This window comes from Delphinapterus leucas, chromosome 16 (assembly GCF_059928025.1).
Source record: "Delphinapterus leucas isolate spDelLeu-1000000601 "Yukka" chromosome 16, BTC_Dleu_Yukka2, whole genome shotgun sequence".
NCBI lineage: Eukaryota > Metazoa > Chordata > Mammalia > Artiodactyla > Monodontidae > Delphinapterus > Delphinapterus leucas.
This window is the reverse complement of record NC_143144.1, coordinates 61,036,012-61,055,679: the sequence shown is the minus strand read 5'-3', so window position 1 is coordinate 61,055,679 and position 19,668 is coordinate 61,036,012. Positions and strand designations below refer to the sequence as shown.

General features: G+C 44.1%; 1 protein-coding gene across 16 annotated transcripts in view; it reads right to left on the bottom strand.

Annotated features, from left to right (window-relative positions):
* The window catches only part of GBF1 (golgi brefeldin A resistant guanine nucleotide exchange factor 1), a 126,432-nt gene that overhangs the window by 26,480 nt on the left and 80,284 nt on the right, over nucleotides 1–19,668 (bottom strand). For 15 of the 16 annotated variants that reach the window (XM_089897297.1, XM_089897298.1, XM_089897296.1 and 12 more), the window contains 5 exons: nucleotides 9,479–9,610; nucleotides 4,468–4,586; nucleotides 3,832–3,940; nucleotides 3,258–3,318; nucleotides 1,733–1,787 (listed from right to left, as the gene is read on the bottom strand). In XM_089897297.1, coding sequence (XP_089753423.1) covers nucleotides 1,733–1,787; nucleotides 3,258–3,318; nucleotides 3,832–3,940; nucleotides 4,468–4,586; nucleotides 9,479–9,610 — 476 coding nt within the window. Of the gene's footprint in view, nucleotides 1–907; nucleotides 1,007–1,732; nucleotides 1,788–3,257; nucleotides 3,319–3,831; nucleotides 3,941–4,467; nucleotides 4,587–9,478; nucleotides 9,611–19,668 lie in introns of all 16 variants that reach the window. The other variant, XM_089897302.1, reaches the window with a different exon arrangement.

The window sequence follows — 19,668 nt, the reverse complement described above, 5'->3', positions numbered from 1 at the left end:
AGAGCTGCAACTTGAGACTAGGCAAGCACACAAATGAAACTTGAGACAAGGCATGCAAAGAAAACACAGGCCTATGGACTGTCTAGTGCACACACACACACGCAAAACACACACAGTTCTTTTTATCTTCAATGACCTGGATGTCCACAGCCACACCTCTAGCATGCACACTGTTATGAGAGCTTAGATAGCCCATACCTCCTTCTCTCCCTCTTCTTCCTAAAGCAAGGATATGCGGATTAGGGTAATCTTTAGCTTGCACCTCCGTTGTAAGTTCCCTTACTTCTAAAGGACAGAGGTCACCTTTGCAGATCCCAAAGTATTGCCAGTGTCCTGGGCTAACCTGGGACCTGGCTCCTTTTCATCCATCTAGAGTCCTAAACCTTAGAATGACACCTTTAATGGTAACCAAGAAAAAAATGACCCCAACTAGACAGACTACCCTTTCCCTCAAAACCAAGTTCAGGCATCCAGCTAGAATCAAGGACTGTACTTAAGCTTTCTAATGCCAGCTCTGAGACAGGGAGAGGGCAGAAAAGGGAAGGGTCTTGTTTGACAGTTCCTCATAGTTCCCCTAGGAATGGTAGATATTAAGCCCCCCCACAAGACGTCAGCAGGACCCAGGCTCTCTTTCTAGGCTTACTACATAATGTATTATCAGTTCAAGGCTTCCTTCTGCCTTCAGGCAGCCAGATGCCCCACGAAAATTCCCAACACTGCAAAGTTACAAACACATGCAGCTCTTCCAAAGCCGTGCTGTGTTACTAGGGAGGGGTAAATTGTGCTCTACACAGTGGATATGGGACCCAGATGTTACATATAAAAAATACACATTTAAATAAATAAATGAAAAGGGGGTAAGGAGAGGGAGAGGGAGAGGAAGAGGAAGAGGAAGAGGGAGAGAGACCTTGAGGTTCTTAAAGAGTAGTACCCTCTCTAACTGGTTCAGGGCTTTGGTCTGCTCCCCACTACTTAGCTCCAGTTTGTTGAGGAGACATGGAGAAATCTGTGAAAGACAGGCAAACGAACGATTTAAGCAGAGTGAAATAAACTCAAACACACACCAACAAGGCACAGGGCAGGAATGGGGATGGATGGCAGGGGAAAGGGGAAGGTTATGTGCATGCACCAAACAGCCAAGGGTCATCTCCAAGGGCAGAACCTCTTAGGGCTGCAAGCAGAATCCTCATCAGAGGCCTGTGAAGTCCAGGGCTTCACTTCAAGATAGAAAGAGGCCGTTCTTCTGAACACCATTCTTCTCCTAGCAGTTTGAGAACCTTCTGATCTGGAGTCAGACTTGATTTATCTTGTCAACAGAGGCTAGCCCAAGCATGAGCCCAGTCTAATCCAGTATTAGGATGGGATTTGAGGTATAGCCTCTCTAGGCCTCCTACCTGCTGGTAAGACTGGGCCCTGAGGGGATGGCAGGATTTTCACCTTTATCAACATACATTTTCAGCCCAGCCTGATGGGCCTTACCCAGTTTCCATGAAGGACTGGCTCACTAGCTTACATGGTGGGTCAACAAATATAGGCTGGAAAGGAAAGGCTGGGGAAGGAGAGGTACTTGGGAAAGAATAAATTTCTTGGTAAAGGAGCAAAAGCTATTTCTAGATTCCAAGCAAACCTGTCTAGGCGAAAGTATGTTTTTCCTAAGCAAGGGTATCCAGGAAAATCTCTACAGTACAGAATTTGGGAGATCGAGGTTTGGATGAGGGATAGCAGGTCATACCTTCTTCATGTTGGTCCCCATATAGTTCTTGGGTTCTTCTTTAAACTGAGGTAACCTGTAAGATAGAAAATCCCATGGACTGTAATTAAGGATAATAACAAATCTTCCCCTCCATGCCAGCCACAGCCCGAAGATGCTCTGGGCCAGAGCATGCTATCTCTTAGGAAAAGCTAGGAAAAGAAGCAGGCTAATTTCACTCTTTTTGGAGCTTCACTGAAGAGCCACAGAAATTGAGGGACCTGTGACACAGATACTTTCTAAAAAAGAAGGTAGTCATGAGGGAAAGGTGACTAAGTACCCTTGGAGTGTGGAGGCTCTTTTCATCTTTAAACTGACTCCTTTCTGCTTGTATTCACTAAGCAAGTATTGCTGAAAGCCATGATATGGGGAAAGGGCAGTCTATCAAAACCCCAGGAGACTGGGCATAGGGTGAGAAGTAAAAGGCAGGTGGAAGTTTTGAAATTAGTAAATTTGAATCTGAGAAGTAAGAAACAATTTGCAGCAGGGTCCAGAGGCAGATCTAGTCTGTAGATAATAAGGATTATTACCCATGCCCCCTGCACTGGCAGTACAGAGTGTTAATCACTGGACCGCCAGGGAAGTCCCTAATAGACTTTTTTTTTTTTTTTTTTTTTGCGGTACGCGGGCCTTTCACTGCTGTGGCCTCTCCCATTGCGGAGCACAGGCTCCAGACACGCAGGCTCAGCGGCCATGGCTCATGGGCCCAGCCGCTCCGCGGCATGTGGGATCTTCCCGGACCGAGGCATGAACCCGCGTCCCCTGCATTGGCAGGGGGACTCTCAACCACTGCGCCACCAGGGAAGCCCTCCTAATAGACTATTTTTAAAAGCAATCTTAGGTTCATAGTATACTGATTTCTCATATAAACCCTTGCCCAAACACATGCATAACCTCTTCCATTATCAATATCCCCTAGGGGAAGCTGTAAAACCCTCGCCTCAGCTCTTCTCAAAGTTAGTCTACTCAAAGGAAGTACAGAAAAAAGGGTGTTAGGCATAGTATGAAAAGGTCTCCTAGGCCCTAATTTGAGGGTCTTGACGAGGTAACAACTGTTTTGGTTTGTGGGGATGAGGGACTTTCACTGCTAAAATTGGGACAGTCGGGCAAACCAGGATTGTTGGTCACTCTAGACTTGGTCCTTCCTTACAGAAATCGGGCTGAGCTCTGGGAGCTCAGCAACCTGTTCCAGGCTCCCTTGAGTTTGGCTTCCTCTCTGGGTTCCCTTTCCCAGCTGCTACCTGCACAGAAACAGACACAAGTTTGGGAAGCAGAAGTTCTGTCAGCCTAGATCAAATAACCCTCTGCTTCCCCCTGAGGCCAAGCCAGCTCCCTCCTCTTTCTCCCTTGCTTCGTAACCCTGGTCCTAGAGAACCACGCCCATCCATAATCTCAATGGCCTCTGATGTGGCTGTGGGGTTGGCCAGGTCCCTGAAGTGGTTGTGTGGAAGCAAGCAGGCTCAAGAGGCCTGGGCAGCCGGGCTGAAGCAAACAGCAGCAGGTTTACCTTGTGAAGAGCAGCTGCACCATGTCGACGAGAGTGTGCTCTGCGGATTTTCTCAATAACTCTGCACAGGCAAAAACAAATAACACAGGTGTCATTACTTGCCGTGCTATTATCAGGAGGCTTCTCAGAGCAGACTCCCCTCCAAACCTTGTTTACTAAGGATTATACCAAACTTATTAAAACCAGCTCCAGCTCAGCCTGGCAGCCAGAACATCACTGGCCCACTAGATGGCACTACTGAGTCAGGATAAAAAGGGGGAGCAATGATGTGTTCTCAGGGGTTGCAGGCTGGTGTCAATCCCAGAAACCTCAAGGGAGGGAGATTTGGTTCTGGGCTGAGTCATTCTGGGATCCAGCCCAATTCCTGCCCTGGCACAAAAAGCTAAGGTCTCTATTCTAGCTGCACAACAAATTGTCAAGTACAGAGACTCCTAGATCCCTATGGCTCCACAAGGTAGGTGATGGAGAAGTCATGAGTTTTCCATCTCTCTGGGACTGAGAGACAGCATCCTGTATTCATACTCACAGATACTGGCCCCAGGAATGGTGAAGGGCCCAGTATTCAAGCACCTACCACTGAGCCTCATTTCAAAGCAGATCCGGAAGCAAGACTGCATAATCTCACATACAGATTCATTGGTTAGGTGGGCACCTACTGGGGTCAGCAACAGAGTCCGCAGTACCTACCAGGAAAAAAAAGGAGAGACCATGATAAACATGGCAGGCTGGGTGAAGAAGGGTGTACATGAGGGGAGAGAAGCTGCCTCCTGTTTCTCTAAGTCTCCTACGGAAGCACTCAGGGGTGAGAAAGAGGTTAGCAAGAGCTGACCTTGCTTCAGTTTGGTGGGGGGTCTCCCAGGAGCTTGTCTTAGGAACTGTGTCTTTACTCTGCATGACCCCAACATAGTTCAGCACTCATTCCAGCCCTAGCCCACAAGCCCAACGGATGGATGGCACAGATACAGTCTGCCAGAGGTACAAGCCTATTAAGGGTTCCGGTATTTGATATCAATTCATTTAAGGCTTTTAATTATTTTCCTTAGAAAAAGCTTTTACTTCGGGTACCGGAGCTGCTTGTTTGGAAACAAAGTAGCTCTCTAAGCCCCAGTGGAGTCAAAACATAGCTTCAAGCTGCCATCAGGCTCCAGTAGGTAGAGCCAGAGGCACCAGCTCCTGGCCATTAGTCTAATTGCTCTTCCCCTCCATTTACCTGAAGGATTTTCATCAGGACAACCTCATCGCTGGCAGGATCTGTGCCCACAAAACGGGCATGGGTGACAGCATCTGCCGTGTTCTCCATGCCCTCTGCCGTGCCCTCATGGGTGGGATCTGCTCCAACAAAAAAGATGTGTAGAGGAGAGACAGAAAAGTCAAGACATCCTGTCTAGAGACTGTTTTGAGAGACTTTTGGTTTTCTCCTCTCCCAATTCCCTAACCCATGGCTTCCTGAGCTACCTGAGAATTTTTGCCCATAACTGGCTTTAATAAGCATCTCAGCACAAACTCCACTGTGTAAAAGTGGTTCTCAAACTTAAACATATATCAGAATCACTTGGAGGGCCTGTTAAAAATAGAAATTGCTGGGACTTCCCCAGTGGCACAGTGGTTAAGAGTCCACCTGCCAATGCAGGGGACACAGGTTCAATCTCTGGTCCGGGAAGATCCCACATGCCGTGGAGCAACTAAGCCCGTGTGCCACAACTACTGAGCCTGCGCTCTAGAGCCCGTGAGCCACAACTACTGAGCCCACGTACCACAACTACTGAAGCCCACGCGCCTAGGGCCCATGCTCCTCAACAAGAGAAGCCACTGCGATGAGAAGCACGCGCACCTCAATGAGAAACATGCGCACCGCAAAGAAGAGTGGCCCCCGCTCACTGCAACTAGAAAAAGCCTGCATGCAGCAATGAAGACCCAACGCAGCCAAGAGTGAATAAGTAAAATAAATAATAAATTTGTAGAAAGAAAAAAAAAAAGGAAATTGCTGGTCCCACTCCCAGAATTTCTGATTTAGTAGGTCTAGCGTGGGGCCTGAGAATTTGCATTTCTAACAAGATTCCAGGTAAAGTTAATGCTGCTGGTCAGGGGACCACACTTCAGAAATCACTGGGGTAAAGCTACGCATTTCATAGAGGAAGGGCCTGGAAATCTGAGGTTTTGGCCCAGAGAAAGGGCTAAGTAGGGCCAGAGCTTTGAATGCCAAGGTTGCAGCCTTTCTCTTTTCAGATGTTCTCTTTCAACACATCTCCCTCTGATTGCTTTTGGAATGTTGTTGCACCGCAACAAAGAGTAGCCTCCGCTCGCCGCAATTAGGGAAAGCCCGCGTGCAGCAACGAAGACCCGATGTAGCCAAAAATAAACAAATAAAATAAAATAAATAAATTTATAATAAATAAATATCTACAAGGAGTAGCCAAAGTGACCTCCATCAAGGCTTACAAGGGTCCTGCTGAACTGCCTGGATTGTTCTTGAAAGGGGAGCAAAAGTAGGAAAAAAAAGATAGGGACGTGACAAAGCTTTGTGAGTGACAGAGAAAAATGCTCCAGAGGTGGCATGGTGTAAGCTAGGAGAAGCTCCTAGTTTTAAGTGTGGGAATTAGAAGAAATTCTTACCATTTTCTCTTTCTTGGTACCTGAAATTAATGGAGTTCCTGAGTTTGAAGCTCAGCAGATGGCTGAGAAACCAGAACATTTCTCTTGCCACAATGAGCCAGAAAACTTTTATCAATTGTGAGAGGTTTTCATTTGTTTTTTTTCTTCTCTTCCGTCCTGGTTAGTCTCTGACACCTAGTCAGGCTCTCTTTGCCCTGTTTACTGCATGCCACTACTCAGTATCACGAGCGGCTACTTTACAGGTCATGCAGAAGGAAGCCAATTTCATGATGATCTACAGTATAGGAGGTGACCCAGCTCCTTCTATCACACCAACTCTCCATATTTCTCCCAATCAACACGGAAAATCCTATACTCTCAAGGCTGTTGCCTGAGTCCTCTCTCACAGCCCTGCTGGACAGGGTTCTTTATTCAGGCCTCCAGGGTCCACAGAAGGACCTTTCCTTGTTCGGGAAATCCAGGACCTTCTCAGTGCTGTGTAGTGTTTCAGAGTTCCTAGTGAATGGCAGCCTTGCTCCCAACTCCTGGGGGTCTATTTCGTCCCCTCTTTCAGTAGTCTCCCTAGGTAAAGAGGTTTAAGCGCTACTGATCTTTTTGTAGCTCTTATCCTCTGAGCTTGAATGAAGTAGCAAAGTTAATTTTCTAAAAAGGTAGGTACAAGTGACAGGTCCTTAGAACCACAGGCAGGGCCTCATAAGCCAGACAATCAGAGGCACAAATCCTGATCTGGCAGCTGTGTGGGGCCAAACAAAAGGCTGGTCTTTGGAGTAGGATCTAAAATAACCCTAGACGCCTTGGGTCACAGGGCTGAGAGGTGGAAGGCAGTTCCTTCCAGAAGGGCAGCCTAAACAGAAGGTGGCTCACTTAACAGACCTTGTCTTCCCCAGGACCCCTTCTTTAGAATCTCCTCCTTTCCTGGCCACCCTGGAGAAGACTGCAGGGAAATCTGCCAATCTCATCTCCTTTACCTTCTGGCTTCCATACACTCCTTCCCATTCCTATTCTCATGCCCAATGCAATCACCACCTCCAGCACTCTCTTTTCCCACCACAGGAAACTCCAGTGACCAGCTGGCCTGAGGTCTCCAATGACCAGCTTGTCTGCCAACCCCAGAAGGGGGAGAGAGTAACACTGACGAAAGAGCAGAGGGAAACGGCACCGAGGGCAGCTGCTGGAGGCCGTGAAGAGAGATGACCTGCAGGTGGTGCTCAGGGCAAGGCTGTAAGTAGCTGGGCCTGATTTTTGCTTAGGAGAAGTATGAAGCTAGGACTAGGGTGCCTGGAGAAGCTCATGCACCTAGAGAACCTAGCTGGCACCCAGGATACCTGCTCCCAATCCTGAATGCTTCAACTAAGCAAATCCAACTTTCTAGAAAAGATAAAGGGTTTTCTTGCCTTCAACTGAAGGTCATTTTCCTTTCTTGCTAGCTACAGCCTGAGCTTCCTCTTTTCCTATCTCCTTACTTAGAAACAAGGACAGCTGCCTGTGTTCTATGTTCCTCACCCTTGCACATGGGCAGACAATAGGGGAAAAAAAATCGGTATTCTAAGTGACAAAACCAACTATAAAGGAATCCAAAAAGGACACCATAAACAAATTCAGAGATAAACAAGACTGGATAAAATATCTGGACTAGATTGGAAGAAAATATTTGTAATACTGTGATAGACAATAGGTTAATAAACACTATACAAAGAACTACAAATTGATAAGAAAAACAAAAACAACTCAATAAAATAATAGGCAAAGGAGAATAAATTCAAATGTTCAGCCTCAAGGAAACAAAAACAACAAAATACCAGTTTTCACCCATCAAATTAGCACAAATAAAGAATATCGATAATAATCAGTGCTGGTGACAGAGTGGGGAAATGGAAACTCTCAAACCTTACTGTTGGACGTGCAAATGATTTTAATCTTTTGGGAAAGCAAACTGGTAGTACATATAAAAATGTAATTTGCACATGGTCTTTAAACCAGAAATTTCAAGTTCAGGAATCTGTCATACAAAAGGAAAATGAATAATAAAGACATATGAACAAGGTTGCTTATTTCAGCATTATTAATAATGGCTTGGGGTTTCCCTAGTAGCACAGTGGTTAAGAATCCTCCTGTCAATGCGAGAGACACGGGTTTGAGCCCTGGTCCGGGAAGATCCCACATGCCACGGAGCAACTAAGCCCGTGCGCCACAACTACTGAGCCTGCGCTCTACAGCCTTCGAGCCACAGCTACTGAAGCCCGCGCGCCTAGTACCTGTGCTCCGCAACAAGAGAAGCCACCGCAATGTGAAGCCGCGCACCGCAATGAGGAACCCGCGCACCGAAACGAAGAGTAGCCGCCGCCCGCTGCAACTAGAGAAAGCCCACACACAGCAAAGAAGACCCAACGCAGCCAAAAATAAATAAATAAATTTATTTATTTAAAAAATAATAATGGCTTAAAATAAGAAACAACTTAAATATTACTCAATAAGAGAATGATTGTGTGAACTGTATTATATCTATACTATGGAAATTATACAGCTACCAAAAAGAAAAAGAAAGTCTTACCAGGGACTGAGGGGCAGGGGAAATGGTGTATCATTGCTTAATGATTAGAATTTCTTTTTTGGCGTGATGAAAAAGTTTGAGAAATAGATGGTGGTAATAGTTGCACAACACTGTGAATGTAATTAATGTCACTGAATTATATACTTTAAAATTATTAAAATGGCAAATTTTATATTATGTATATTTTATCCCAGTAAAAAAAGAACATACAAACTTCCAGTTATAAGATTAATAAGTTCTGGGGATGTAGTGTACAGCATAATGACTACAGTTAACAGTACTGTATTGTATGTCTGAAAGTTGCTGAGAGATCTTAAAAGTTCTCATCACACACACAGAAAAGTTTGTTTCTATGTGAGGCAATGGATTTAACTAAACTTATTATGTTTATCATCTTGCGACATATGCATCTATCAAATCTTTTACACTGTAAACCTTAAACTGATACAATGTTATATACCTCAAAAAAACTGGAGGGAAAAGAATAAATCAGATGGATAATTATATCATGTACACCTAAGTTAATACTATTAAATGAGAAAATATGTAGCACATAATTCTATTTTTATTTCTTTTTTAAAAGAGGTGAAACTTTATATATATTTATACACATGTAGAAAAAGGTATAGGAAGATTCAAACCTGCCCGTTAATATTATTTACCTAAAGAGGGAGGAGAAACATTGAGAGAAACCATTAACTTTTCTTTTAGACACCTCTTTATTGTTTATCTTCTTAAAATGAGCATGCATTATATTTGAAAAATAACTTAAAAAATAAACCAAAATAAATCAAACCTTCAAGGGCACTATACCCTTAACTGCCTCCAGAGCACAAAGAAATCAGAGTCCCAAGGAAACCTCTCATTCCCCACTCTGCACAACCTGAGTCAATTAGTGTGATGAGTAACCAATAAACAATCCTATTTCTCTTCTACAAGGAAACGGATGGCTGGGAAAAACCTTCCAGTATCACCAGCTCATTGCCTAAAGCCTGACCACTCCAGGAGAGGCAAGAAATGAAGGGCTGTGGTCATCCAACAAAGTCTGAGCTCTTACCTATGAGCGCATAGGACAGGAACTTGTTGACAGAGGTGAGTGCTAGTCCAGTGATAGGGCCAGTGGTATCTTCAGAGCGAATTACTTCCAGAAATGGACGAAGGAACACATTGGGCTCAATTTCTGAGAGTTCTGCAAGAAAAGAAATGAGAATAAAGAGCCATCTTACAAAAAGCTAAACTCTAGAAAAAGGCCCTTCTTAACTGTGCCATGAGGCTAGAGTTCTTAGTTGCTGGGACAATCTTCCTCCCTCTGGATTATCTTGAATCAAACCCCAAACACTATGTCATTTTATCTGCAAAATTTTTAGTTTAAAGCTTAAAAAAACACAGTATCATTACTATGCTTAAAAATTAACAACAAAATGGTTAAGATGGTAAATTTTATGCTTTTAATATACTTATGTATGTATACATATTTTTAAACCACAATTTAAAAATTAACAGTAATTCTTTAATATCATCAAATATTGCTGGGTCAATTATCCATGTCCATTTCACCACCCTCCCTAGGGGTGCACAGGGAAACCTCATCTTGAGTACAGCCAACGTAGCCAAAGAGATCCCAGGATGAGCTGCTTGCTGTCTTAGGTCTTTTGTTGTTATAGTCAAGGTCACTTCTCTTAGAGATAAAGAATGCAGCACATTCCAGGAAGTTGAGGGGGAAACTTGAGGTTTATAGTCCCTTGCTGAAAAATACGCTCAAAAAGAACAAAAGGCTGTGTTGGAGGCAGTTTATAATCTTGCAAAGCTCCTAATCACTCTCTAGCCTCCTTTCTGTCTACAGTAAGCAGAGGGCTAACTGCCTTGAGATGAAGAGGCAATTCATAATCTTTATTTTACAGATGAGAAAAATAAGGCTCAGATAAGACACATGATTGGCCCCAAATCACACAGCTAATAAGAAGCAGAGCTGGGATTTGAACCCAGTCTATACATATGATTCTAAAACTTGTGAAACCATTATATCTATTCTACTTAATTACCAGCACATACTCCTAAATTTAGAAGGTTTCATTCCAGGTCTAAGAAGCTACTTTATACTGGACTTGCTCTGTACCCTACTATGCCCAGGGTTTAAGTTTTGTTTTTCTGCTGTGCTTTCATATCTCAGACACTAGCTCCCTAAAAGGCTTCCTAAATAGGCCAGAAAGACTCAGGGACTGGATAAGGGCTGCCCCACCTTTAGAGACAAAAGGAAGCTGGGTTTCCTAAGCACCTTCATTTTCATGCAAATGTAGGGAGCTTCCCACTCAATTCTTACCACCCTCCTCTTTGGGTAAACACTCCCTGGCCCCGCTGTTCCTCAGATTAATGCTTTAATTAATTGGCAGATTGAGTAGCATTTTCCAAGCTTGTCTGTACAGTGATCACATCAGCTGTATAAAACCTGCTTCTCATCCCCCACTACCCCCACCTAGAGATGTACAATCTGCAGAAAAAACCTAGAGAAAAATCTTTGTGTGTATTCAAGATGGTAAAGGGTTGATATGTAAGGAATAGATATATTTGGGAAAGCTGAAATAAAATACCTTTAAAAAGCACACTGAAAAAACTAAAGTCATCTAGTCTTGCTGCTTTAGGAACACAACTGTATTACATACGATTTGGTCTGTCATTTAAAAAACAGTCATGTTTGGTATATTTGAGATATGAAAGTGTTAGATGGAAGACAAATCTTTGCAAGGTGGGATAGGGAACAGATTTTCTGAGCATTCACCCAGTTGCTTTACCTATACTTGTTTCATAGTCAAAGACTAGGTCAATTTTACACCCACCATTTGACACTTCCAGGGCCAAGTGCATTCTGCCTCTTTTTGTTTGTTTTTTTAATTTTTTAATTTGGTAAAACTGATTCTTTTTGAGTCCTATAAATTTTAACACACACATAGGGTGTGGGCTCTCAAAGCCAAATGACTTAATGTACCAAAGCAGTAGTTTCTCTGCTGTGTTCAGTGGGCTTGAAATTGATGGAAGTTTGATCTGTCTCTGCAGGGCTGCTTCAACTGAAGATTTTTCTTTTCTTTTTTTTTTAAATAAATTTATTTATTTATTTATTTTTGGCTGCGTTGGGTCTTCGTTGTTGCACGTGGGTTTTCTCTAGTTGCAGTGAGCCGGGGATACTCTTTGTTGTGGTGCGTGGGCTTATTGCAGTGGCTTCTCTTGTTGCGGAGCACTGGCTCTAGGCGCGCAGGGTTCAGTAGTTGTGGCACTGGAGCGCAGGCTCAGTAGTTGTGGCACACGGGCTTAGTTACTCCACAGCATGTGGCATCTCCCCGGACCAGGGCTCGAACCCGTGTCCCCTGCATTGGCAGGCGGATTCTTAACCACTCTGCCACCAGGGAAGCCCCTAACCTTCTGCTTAAGAGGAAAGAGTTCAACATGGCATCGAGAGACTTGGAGGGGGCAAGAGTGATACTATACAGAGGCTTGGACAAAGTCCCACAGAAAACTCTCTGGATGCTCTGGATGTGACCCTCACGTAATATACAATCCAGTCAATGGACAAGGAATCATTAGTCTCACTCCTACTAATAACCAGGCATATGATACCCAAGCTCACCTGTCAAATTAGATAGTTGGAATCTGACTGTTAAAATACATTCATTCCAGCACTTCCATTCTGTGAGTCAATGCTTTATGGAAACTTAGTGATGGAAAACTAGAAGGGCTGGACTTTTTTTTTTTTAATTCATTTATTTTATTTATTTATTTTTGGCTGCGTTTGGTCTTCGTTGCTGCAGGTGGGCTTTTCTCTAGTTGCAGCGAGCAGGAGCTACTCTTCGTTGCAGTGTGCGGGGGCTACTCTTCGTTGCGGTGCACGGGCTTCTCGTTGCGGTGGCTTCTCTTGTTGTGGAGCATGGGCTCTAGGCACGCAGGCTTCAGTAGTTGTGGCACATGGGCTCAGTAGTTGTAGCTCGCGGGCTCTAGAGCACAGGCTAAGTAGTTGTGGCGCACGGGCTTAGCTGTTCCGTGGCATGTGGGATCTTCCCGGACCAGGGCTTGAACCTGTGTCCCCTGCATTGGCAGGCAGATTCTTAACTGCTGCGCAACCAGGGAAGCCCAAGGGCTGGACTTTTTAATGAGCCCACCAGGAACCTTCACTTTCACCCTCACTCCCCTACCCCTCTAAAAAAAGAGGATGATGGTATATAAAATTAACTTTCCCAAGAGAATTTGGTCTAGGCAGAACTGGAGTTTTGCCCTCTAGGTTCAACTGCAGATTCAACTCTACTGCTTCCTATGAATCCAGAAAAGAAAAATTTCTGGTGTTCTACCTCCTGGCTTCGCCTGCCTGGGGACAGAGATTCAACTGTCTAGATCTTCTTTGGAAGAGTAAGAAGAGCTGCCCGAGTCCTTCAGGGAAAAGATGCCATGATGCTGCTCATAGTGAGCAGGCTGAGTAATTTCACAGCCAAGGAGACATCTGACACCCCTGCCAAGCAGCCAAAATTCCCGCCCTGGAGGGCTGTCAACCTCAAGGCACAAACAGTTCAGTAAACAGAGAGTGCAGATCAGGTAGAGGGGTGCTCTGAAGGTGACTGATTCATGTTCTAAGATGGGAAGTGAAAAAAAGGAATGGGTACAAGAAGGAGGGGAAATTCAACTCCCACCGGAGAAAGAACACTTGGGATCCTTCTAGGACTAGGCCACCTGCTGCTAAAATCAAGTCCAGGTCCAACTTCTGGCTAGTCAGTGCCCAATAAGAATAATCACAACAAGACTTATTAAACTATTTCTGGAGAAGCTGTAGGTCACTTCAAGACAAAGCAAAGTGAAGCTCTTCAGAGGTTTCTTGGTGTTGTTCTGCTCATACTCTGCTCAACATCAGTGAACAGGGCTCTCAACTCCCTATATTGTGACATTAAGACAGGTAAGTCTCCAAGTGACTTTTGGCGTAAAGTCAGGTTGAGAATCTGCAGATGTCCCCCAAGTCTCCCATCTTCTCAGATGATGAGGTGACCTGTCCAAAAGGAGATGAATACTGACACTGTTTTCTTTTTTCACATCAGAGCTGCCACCTTCTCTGACAATCTATGTCAAAGGCCTCAACTTGTGGCATCATGCACTGCCCTTAGACAAAAGGGAACAATCTCTTCTCAGCATACAGGGGAGCAGTCACCATCCTCCCAGGAGGCTTGTGTTCTCCAGCCTGCAGCAGCCTTTTCTCATTTGGCCAACATTGGGCTGGCACATTCCTGAGCCAAAATGCACACATAAGCTGCTTTCCCTGGTAGCAAGCTCTTTACTCCTGAGTGACTCTTATCAGGGGCGGTTGGGCATTCTCAATTGGATTACGCTGACAAGGAAAAAGTCCTGTGGTATATTATTTCAACACCATTTGGCTTCAGAAATGCTTGTCTCGACCCTTTTGCCCTCAGAGGCTACTTCTCCCTTCTTGCTTTCTAGAGGGTCACCAGCCTGCTCCCATCCTAGCTCTTCATCCTGCAAATATTGGCTCATGTTCCTGGAGACAGAATATCATCATTCACAAGGTAAATCATGTATAACAGACTAATAAATCAGAGCATGATAAAAATATAAGTCTAGTTCATTTACCTCACTTGACATTTCTGTATCCAGAGACACAGTACAGAATTATTTGAGCATAAAAAGCTCTTTGGTTTGGGGCTTTTATGTCTATGCCTCCACATTCCATTTTAGGAGAAAGTGTTAGGTCCTCATATTCCCCCCTTTTTTTTTTTGGCCGAGCCATGGGGCATGCAGGATCTTAGTTCCCCAACCATGGATTGAACCGGCATCCCCTGCAGTGGAAGCTCAGAGCCTTAACTCTCACTGGACCGCCAGGGAAGTCCAGGTCCTCATATCCTACTTCTCTGACTATGCTATACCTAGGAATACTTCTTGTAAAAGTCAAAGTAAGATTGAGAATGAGCTGCAAATGGAATTTTTGAAATACTGTTCCATAGGAAAGAGCTGTGCTCTTCTTGGTCACTACAGGACATCAGGAGTAGTGGTCCAAAGGATGAGACAAACTAAACTTTGGTGTAGCCAGAAGCCTCTGGAATATCTGCCACACCTTTATTTCCAGTCTTGAATGGTCAGGTGGGGATTTAGGCTTGATTTCATGAACTGGCTTGAGAGATGGCTGCCAAAGGTCAGCTCTCAGAAAATTATCTAGTCCAGGCTTAAGGGTTAAACCCAGACAAGCCTTTGCAACCCTGCCCTATACAACAGGAGAAATGAAAAAAAGAAATGCACTATGCCCAGTCTTGGTCTGTCACTAATTATGTGACCTTGGGCAAACACTTCCCTTCTTTGGGCCATAGTTTCCTCATCCACAGGGTTTTCCTGGGGAAGAAGATGGTGGTGGTAGTACACAGTTTAATGAAATTCTTTAAGGCTCCCTTTAGATCTCCAAAATTTATTTTAAACGCAAAGTACAGTTTGGGAGTAAATAAGCATGAATGCAGACAGTCTGTTACAAAGGTAGCCTGGGGGAAAAGCAAGCCCAGTTTGTTTGTCTAAGCTCCTGACAGTGGATCCTCTTTTTTCAGCTATCACCCAATAGTTTCCCAGATCTGTTTCCTATTCTCAAACAAATCCTTAGTTTCTCAAAGTGCCTTTAGACTGCAGTGGGGATGAGGAGGGGGATTATCTTTGATATTATGACCCTTTAAGAAACAAAGTATGGTGATAACTTAATCACTACCACATCCAGGTACAAGGTGAGTTCATGGGTCCACCTAGGGCCTGCAGTAGAAGATAATGATACAAACGACCTTACACCAAGAAAGGCAAATTATTTTCTAACACTTGGTCCTTTAAATACCCTTTGAGAAGTATTCATTTTTCAGGCTCATTTCTCCTTCAAAGGCCAACCCAACCTGTTTTTATGAATCAAAAAACCAAACCTTCACTCTTACTCTAATTAAACATAAGCAAATCCTGAACTTACACATCTTGGGGTTTTACTGAAAGTCTGAAAATCCCAAGGATTAGAAATCATAATTTTATATCTTCCCCGGGCTGTCTTAGATAAGTAATTTGTAGAAGGTCATGTTCATGAGGTCCCAACCTAAGCCAGAGATGACATAAAAACTCCTCTCCTCCTCCGTAGACATCTGGCCCCCAAATGTTCAAGATGACCAGAAAGAAAAGGGTTTTTGGCATTTACATATGTTCTCTGGCTCAAACACCTTTTCAGGACCTGGGCTACCTCTGTCCCTATAGCAGGTCTGTCTCTCCTAAGAGAGATGATAGAAAGAAGATGTATTTTTTTCAGACTGAAATCTCTGATATCATATAGAGCCCATAGCAGGCTGCTTTCAGGCTGCTCCTGAAATCCTCACTTTTTTGTGTGTGTGTGGTACGCGGGCCTCTCACTGTTGTGGCCTCCCCCGTTGCGGAGCACAGGCTCCGGATGCGCAGGCTCAGCAGCCATGGCTCACGGGCCTAGCCGCTCCGCGGCATGTGGGATCTTCCTGGACCAGGGCACGAACCTGTGTCCCCTGCATTGGCAGGCGGACTCAACCACTGCGCCACCAGGGAAGCCCTGAAATCCTCACTTTTATAATCTCCTCCTTGTTGAGTAGGACCACCCTAGTCTGCCTGGTATCAGATTTAGCCTACACTTTCAGAAGATAAGACAGGGACTTAAAGGCAGCATACACGTGGGAAAATAGTTTGTTTACTGCATGACTTTCTCCAATATGATACATAATCCTGATTGGAAGAGAAATGAGCTTCCCACCTTGGGCATTTCTGCTAAACAGCCAGTTTAGCTTGCTGCTAGGAGCTGCTATCTACCACCCTACAAGAAGAATCCCATTCCACTGCTCAGGACAACAACCTTAATTGGCCTCTGACATCAGCAACAGCTACATACTAAACTAATTATCATATGTAGGTTATTTACTTTATCTTCCCAGTAACCCTGAGAAATAGTATTACTGTTCCCATTTTATAGATAAGAACACCAAGGCTCTATGAGGTTAAGTGACTTGCCCAAGGTCATGCAGTAAGTGGAAGAGGTAGAATTTAAATCTGGGTCTGTTCTGGATTATGTTCTTAAATATTATACTATGCTATTGCTATGGGTTTACTATTAGATATATTAACTGCATGACATGGATGGCAAATAAAAATTTAAGACTTAACTATCCTAGAATTAAAGTTTCTTCTGCACCCATCCTCCTCCTAGCCAATGACTAAACACTGTTAGTTCCTGATTTTAGTACTGCCATACAAATTAATCTTCAGGTTTGCCCACATTCCTTCCTAATCCAAGAGGGAAGAATGAGGCCCCTTTAACAAGGCTGGCAGGGCTAAATGAGGCCCATAGGGACCTGAAACATATCGCAGAGGCCCGAGGATAGACTGATCCATCTGTCTTACTGAGAGCACAAGTTTGATGCGTATCAACTCTAAACACCAGTTCTCTTCCTCCTAGAGAAAACTGGCACATATTGAAAGGAAAGCAATTAGGCTGTAACATACAGTCAAACCAGAGCTGCTGTGGTCCTTTATTCTACCTTGCCGTTTTCTGCATTCATTGTATAAGACCAAGACCAGGGGGCTTCCCTGGTGGTGCAGTGGTTAGGAGTCAGCCTGCCAATGCAGGGGACACGGGTTCGAGCCCTGGTCTGGGAGGGTCCCACATGCCACGAAGCAACTGGGCCCATGTGCCACAATTACTGAGCCTGCGCTCTGGAGCCCACGAGCCACAAGTACTGAAGCCCGTGCACCTGGAGCCCGAGCTGCACAATGAAGAGTAGCCCCCGCTTGATGCAACTAGAGAAAGCCGCGCAGCAACAAAGGTCCAATGCAGCCAAAAATAAATAATAAATAAATTAAAAAAAAAAAAAGACCAAGACCAAACTTAAGCAGGCAATTTGAAAGCCAAGGAGAAATTAAAAACTTCTGTTGCTATACTTTAAAACAGGACATTCACCCCAGCTTTATGCAGTCATTACACTTGGAGCAACTTTTTCAATCCAAATTCCCCTCATAGTCTAGTAAAATATTTCACTGTTCCATGGCAGCAAGAAGACAATTATAGGTTTATCACCAATTACCACCCTGTCAGGTCTCCTCTAGGGGCCCTGAAAGGAAGTAAAAGGAAATAAAAAAGAACTAAATTCTGAATTGACATTAACAAAGTCTACAGATGATGGAAAAGACTGAAGGGTTAATAGCCAAAGCTTTTGGAGAAGAGTAAGAGAATCCCTAAAGAATATCAATTACGGGACTAGTAAGCAACTCTCCCTGTTCCTTAAGTGCACAGAATCCTATTTATTTACATTTATCCAGAAGCTGGAAATGCTTTTTTACAGCAGCATATCACAAATTCTTAGTGACAATTAAGTCTGAAGAATCTTATTCAGCCTCAGACACCCTTTGTGTTAACAAGCTCAAGAACTTTATGATAAGAGACATTTCCCATCTTACTGATGGGAAACAAAGGCATCGAAAATATAACCAGTAAGGGCCAGGACAAGTACTCTAACCACTTGCCACTGCTGCCTGTAAACACATGACTGTAAGCTGGAGAATGAACAAATAAAGTTTATAGGAGCAGCAGTACTCTGAGAAGTCATATGTTATTTGCTCTGAAAGGTGCCCAGAGAACCTTCAAAACAGCTGAATCTAGAGGAGCAATCCTGAAAGGGTTGGGAAACAACTTTAGAAAACATGGGATAGAACCCGGGTTCAGCCAACACCTGTTTCCCAAACAATATCTGTCTCTCTCTGTCTCTCATTTTATCCCAACCGCACACAATACAAAAGCTGTATTATTCTGGTAAAGTTGAATTCCAGCCCAGAATGCACAGTTAATGTTTTTTACAGCCCACATGCCTCCTTGTGATGGATGGCCACTTTATAATGAAAAACTTTATGCTCAATCAACTTACAAATAATGAGTGTTCCATTACAATGCATTAAAAACAAACCCCAGGGCTTCCCTGGTGGCACAGTGGTTGAGAGTCCGCCTGCCGATGCAGGCGACACGGGTTCGTGCCCCGGTCTGGGAAGATCCCACATGCCGCAGTGCGGCTGGGCCCGTGAGCCATGGCCGCTGAGCCTGCACGTCCTGAGCTTGTGCCCCGCAACGGGAGAGGCCACAACAGTGAGAAGCCCGCGTACCGCAAAAAAAAAAAAAACAAACACCCAAATCAGAAAGACCCAGAAAGAAACAAGGAATAGGAACGAAGGTGATTGCTGGAAAGCAAGGAGGAACTCAAGAGAATTCTCTGTAACTCCTTCAATCCTAAAGAAGATACAGTCCTAAGGAGAGTTTGGTATCGAAAAAGGCATTAATTTCAACAAATGCTGTTGGGACAACTGAACATCCATATGCCAAAAAAACCCCCCTACTTTCATCTAAACCTCACATATTACATAAAAATTAACTAAAAATAGATCATAGATGTAAATGAAAAGCATAAATCTGCATACCTTTTAGAAGAAAATATAGGATAAATCTTTGTGACCTGCGATTAGGCAAAGAGTACTTAGATATGACACCAAAAGCACAGTGCACAAAAGAAAAAAACTGGTACACTGGACCTCATCAAAAATAAAAATGTCTGCTCTAGAGACATACTAGAGAGATGTCTATCTCTAGAGAGATAATGTTAAGAGACTGAAAAAACAAGCTACTGAAAAAACAAGCCATAAATAATTGTATAATTATAATTGTGATTGTTAAGAAAGGACTTGAATCCAGGATACACTTCTTTAAGTTTCTAAACTCAACAGTAGGAAAACAAACAACTCCATTAAAAAAATGGGCAAAAGACTTGAACAGATGCATCACCAAATGGTGTTCGATGTCACTGGCCATTAGGGAAATGCAAATTTAAACCACCTTGAGGGCTTCCCTGGTGGCGCAGTGGTTGAGAGTCCGCCTGCCGATGCAGGAGACACGGATTCGTGCCCCGGTCCGGGAGGATCCCACATGCCGCGGAGCGGCTGAGCCCGTGAGCCATGGCTGCTGAGCCTGCGCGTCCGGAGACTGTGCTCCGCAACGGGGGAGGCCACAACAGTGAGAGGCCTGCGTATCGCAAAAAAAAAAAAAAAAAAAAAAAAAAAAACCCACACCTTGAGGTACCACTACCTACCTACTAGGATGGCTTAAATAAAAGTACTGAAAATACCAAGCACTGGAGAGGATGTGGAGAAACTAGAATTCTCATTTCTGGTGGGAATGTAATGTGGTACAGGACT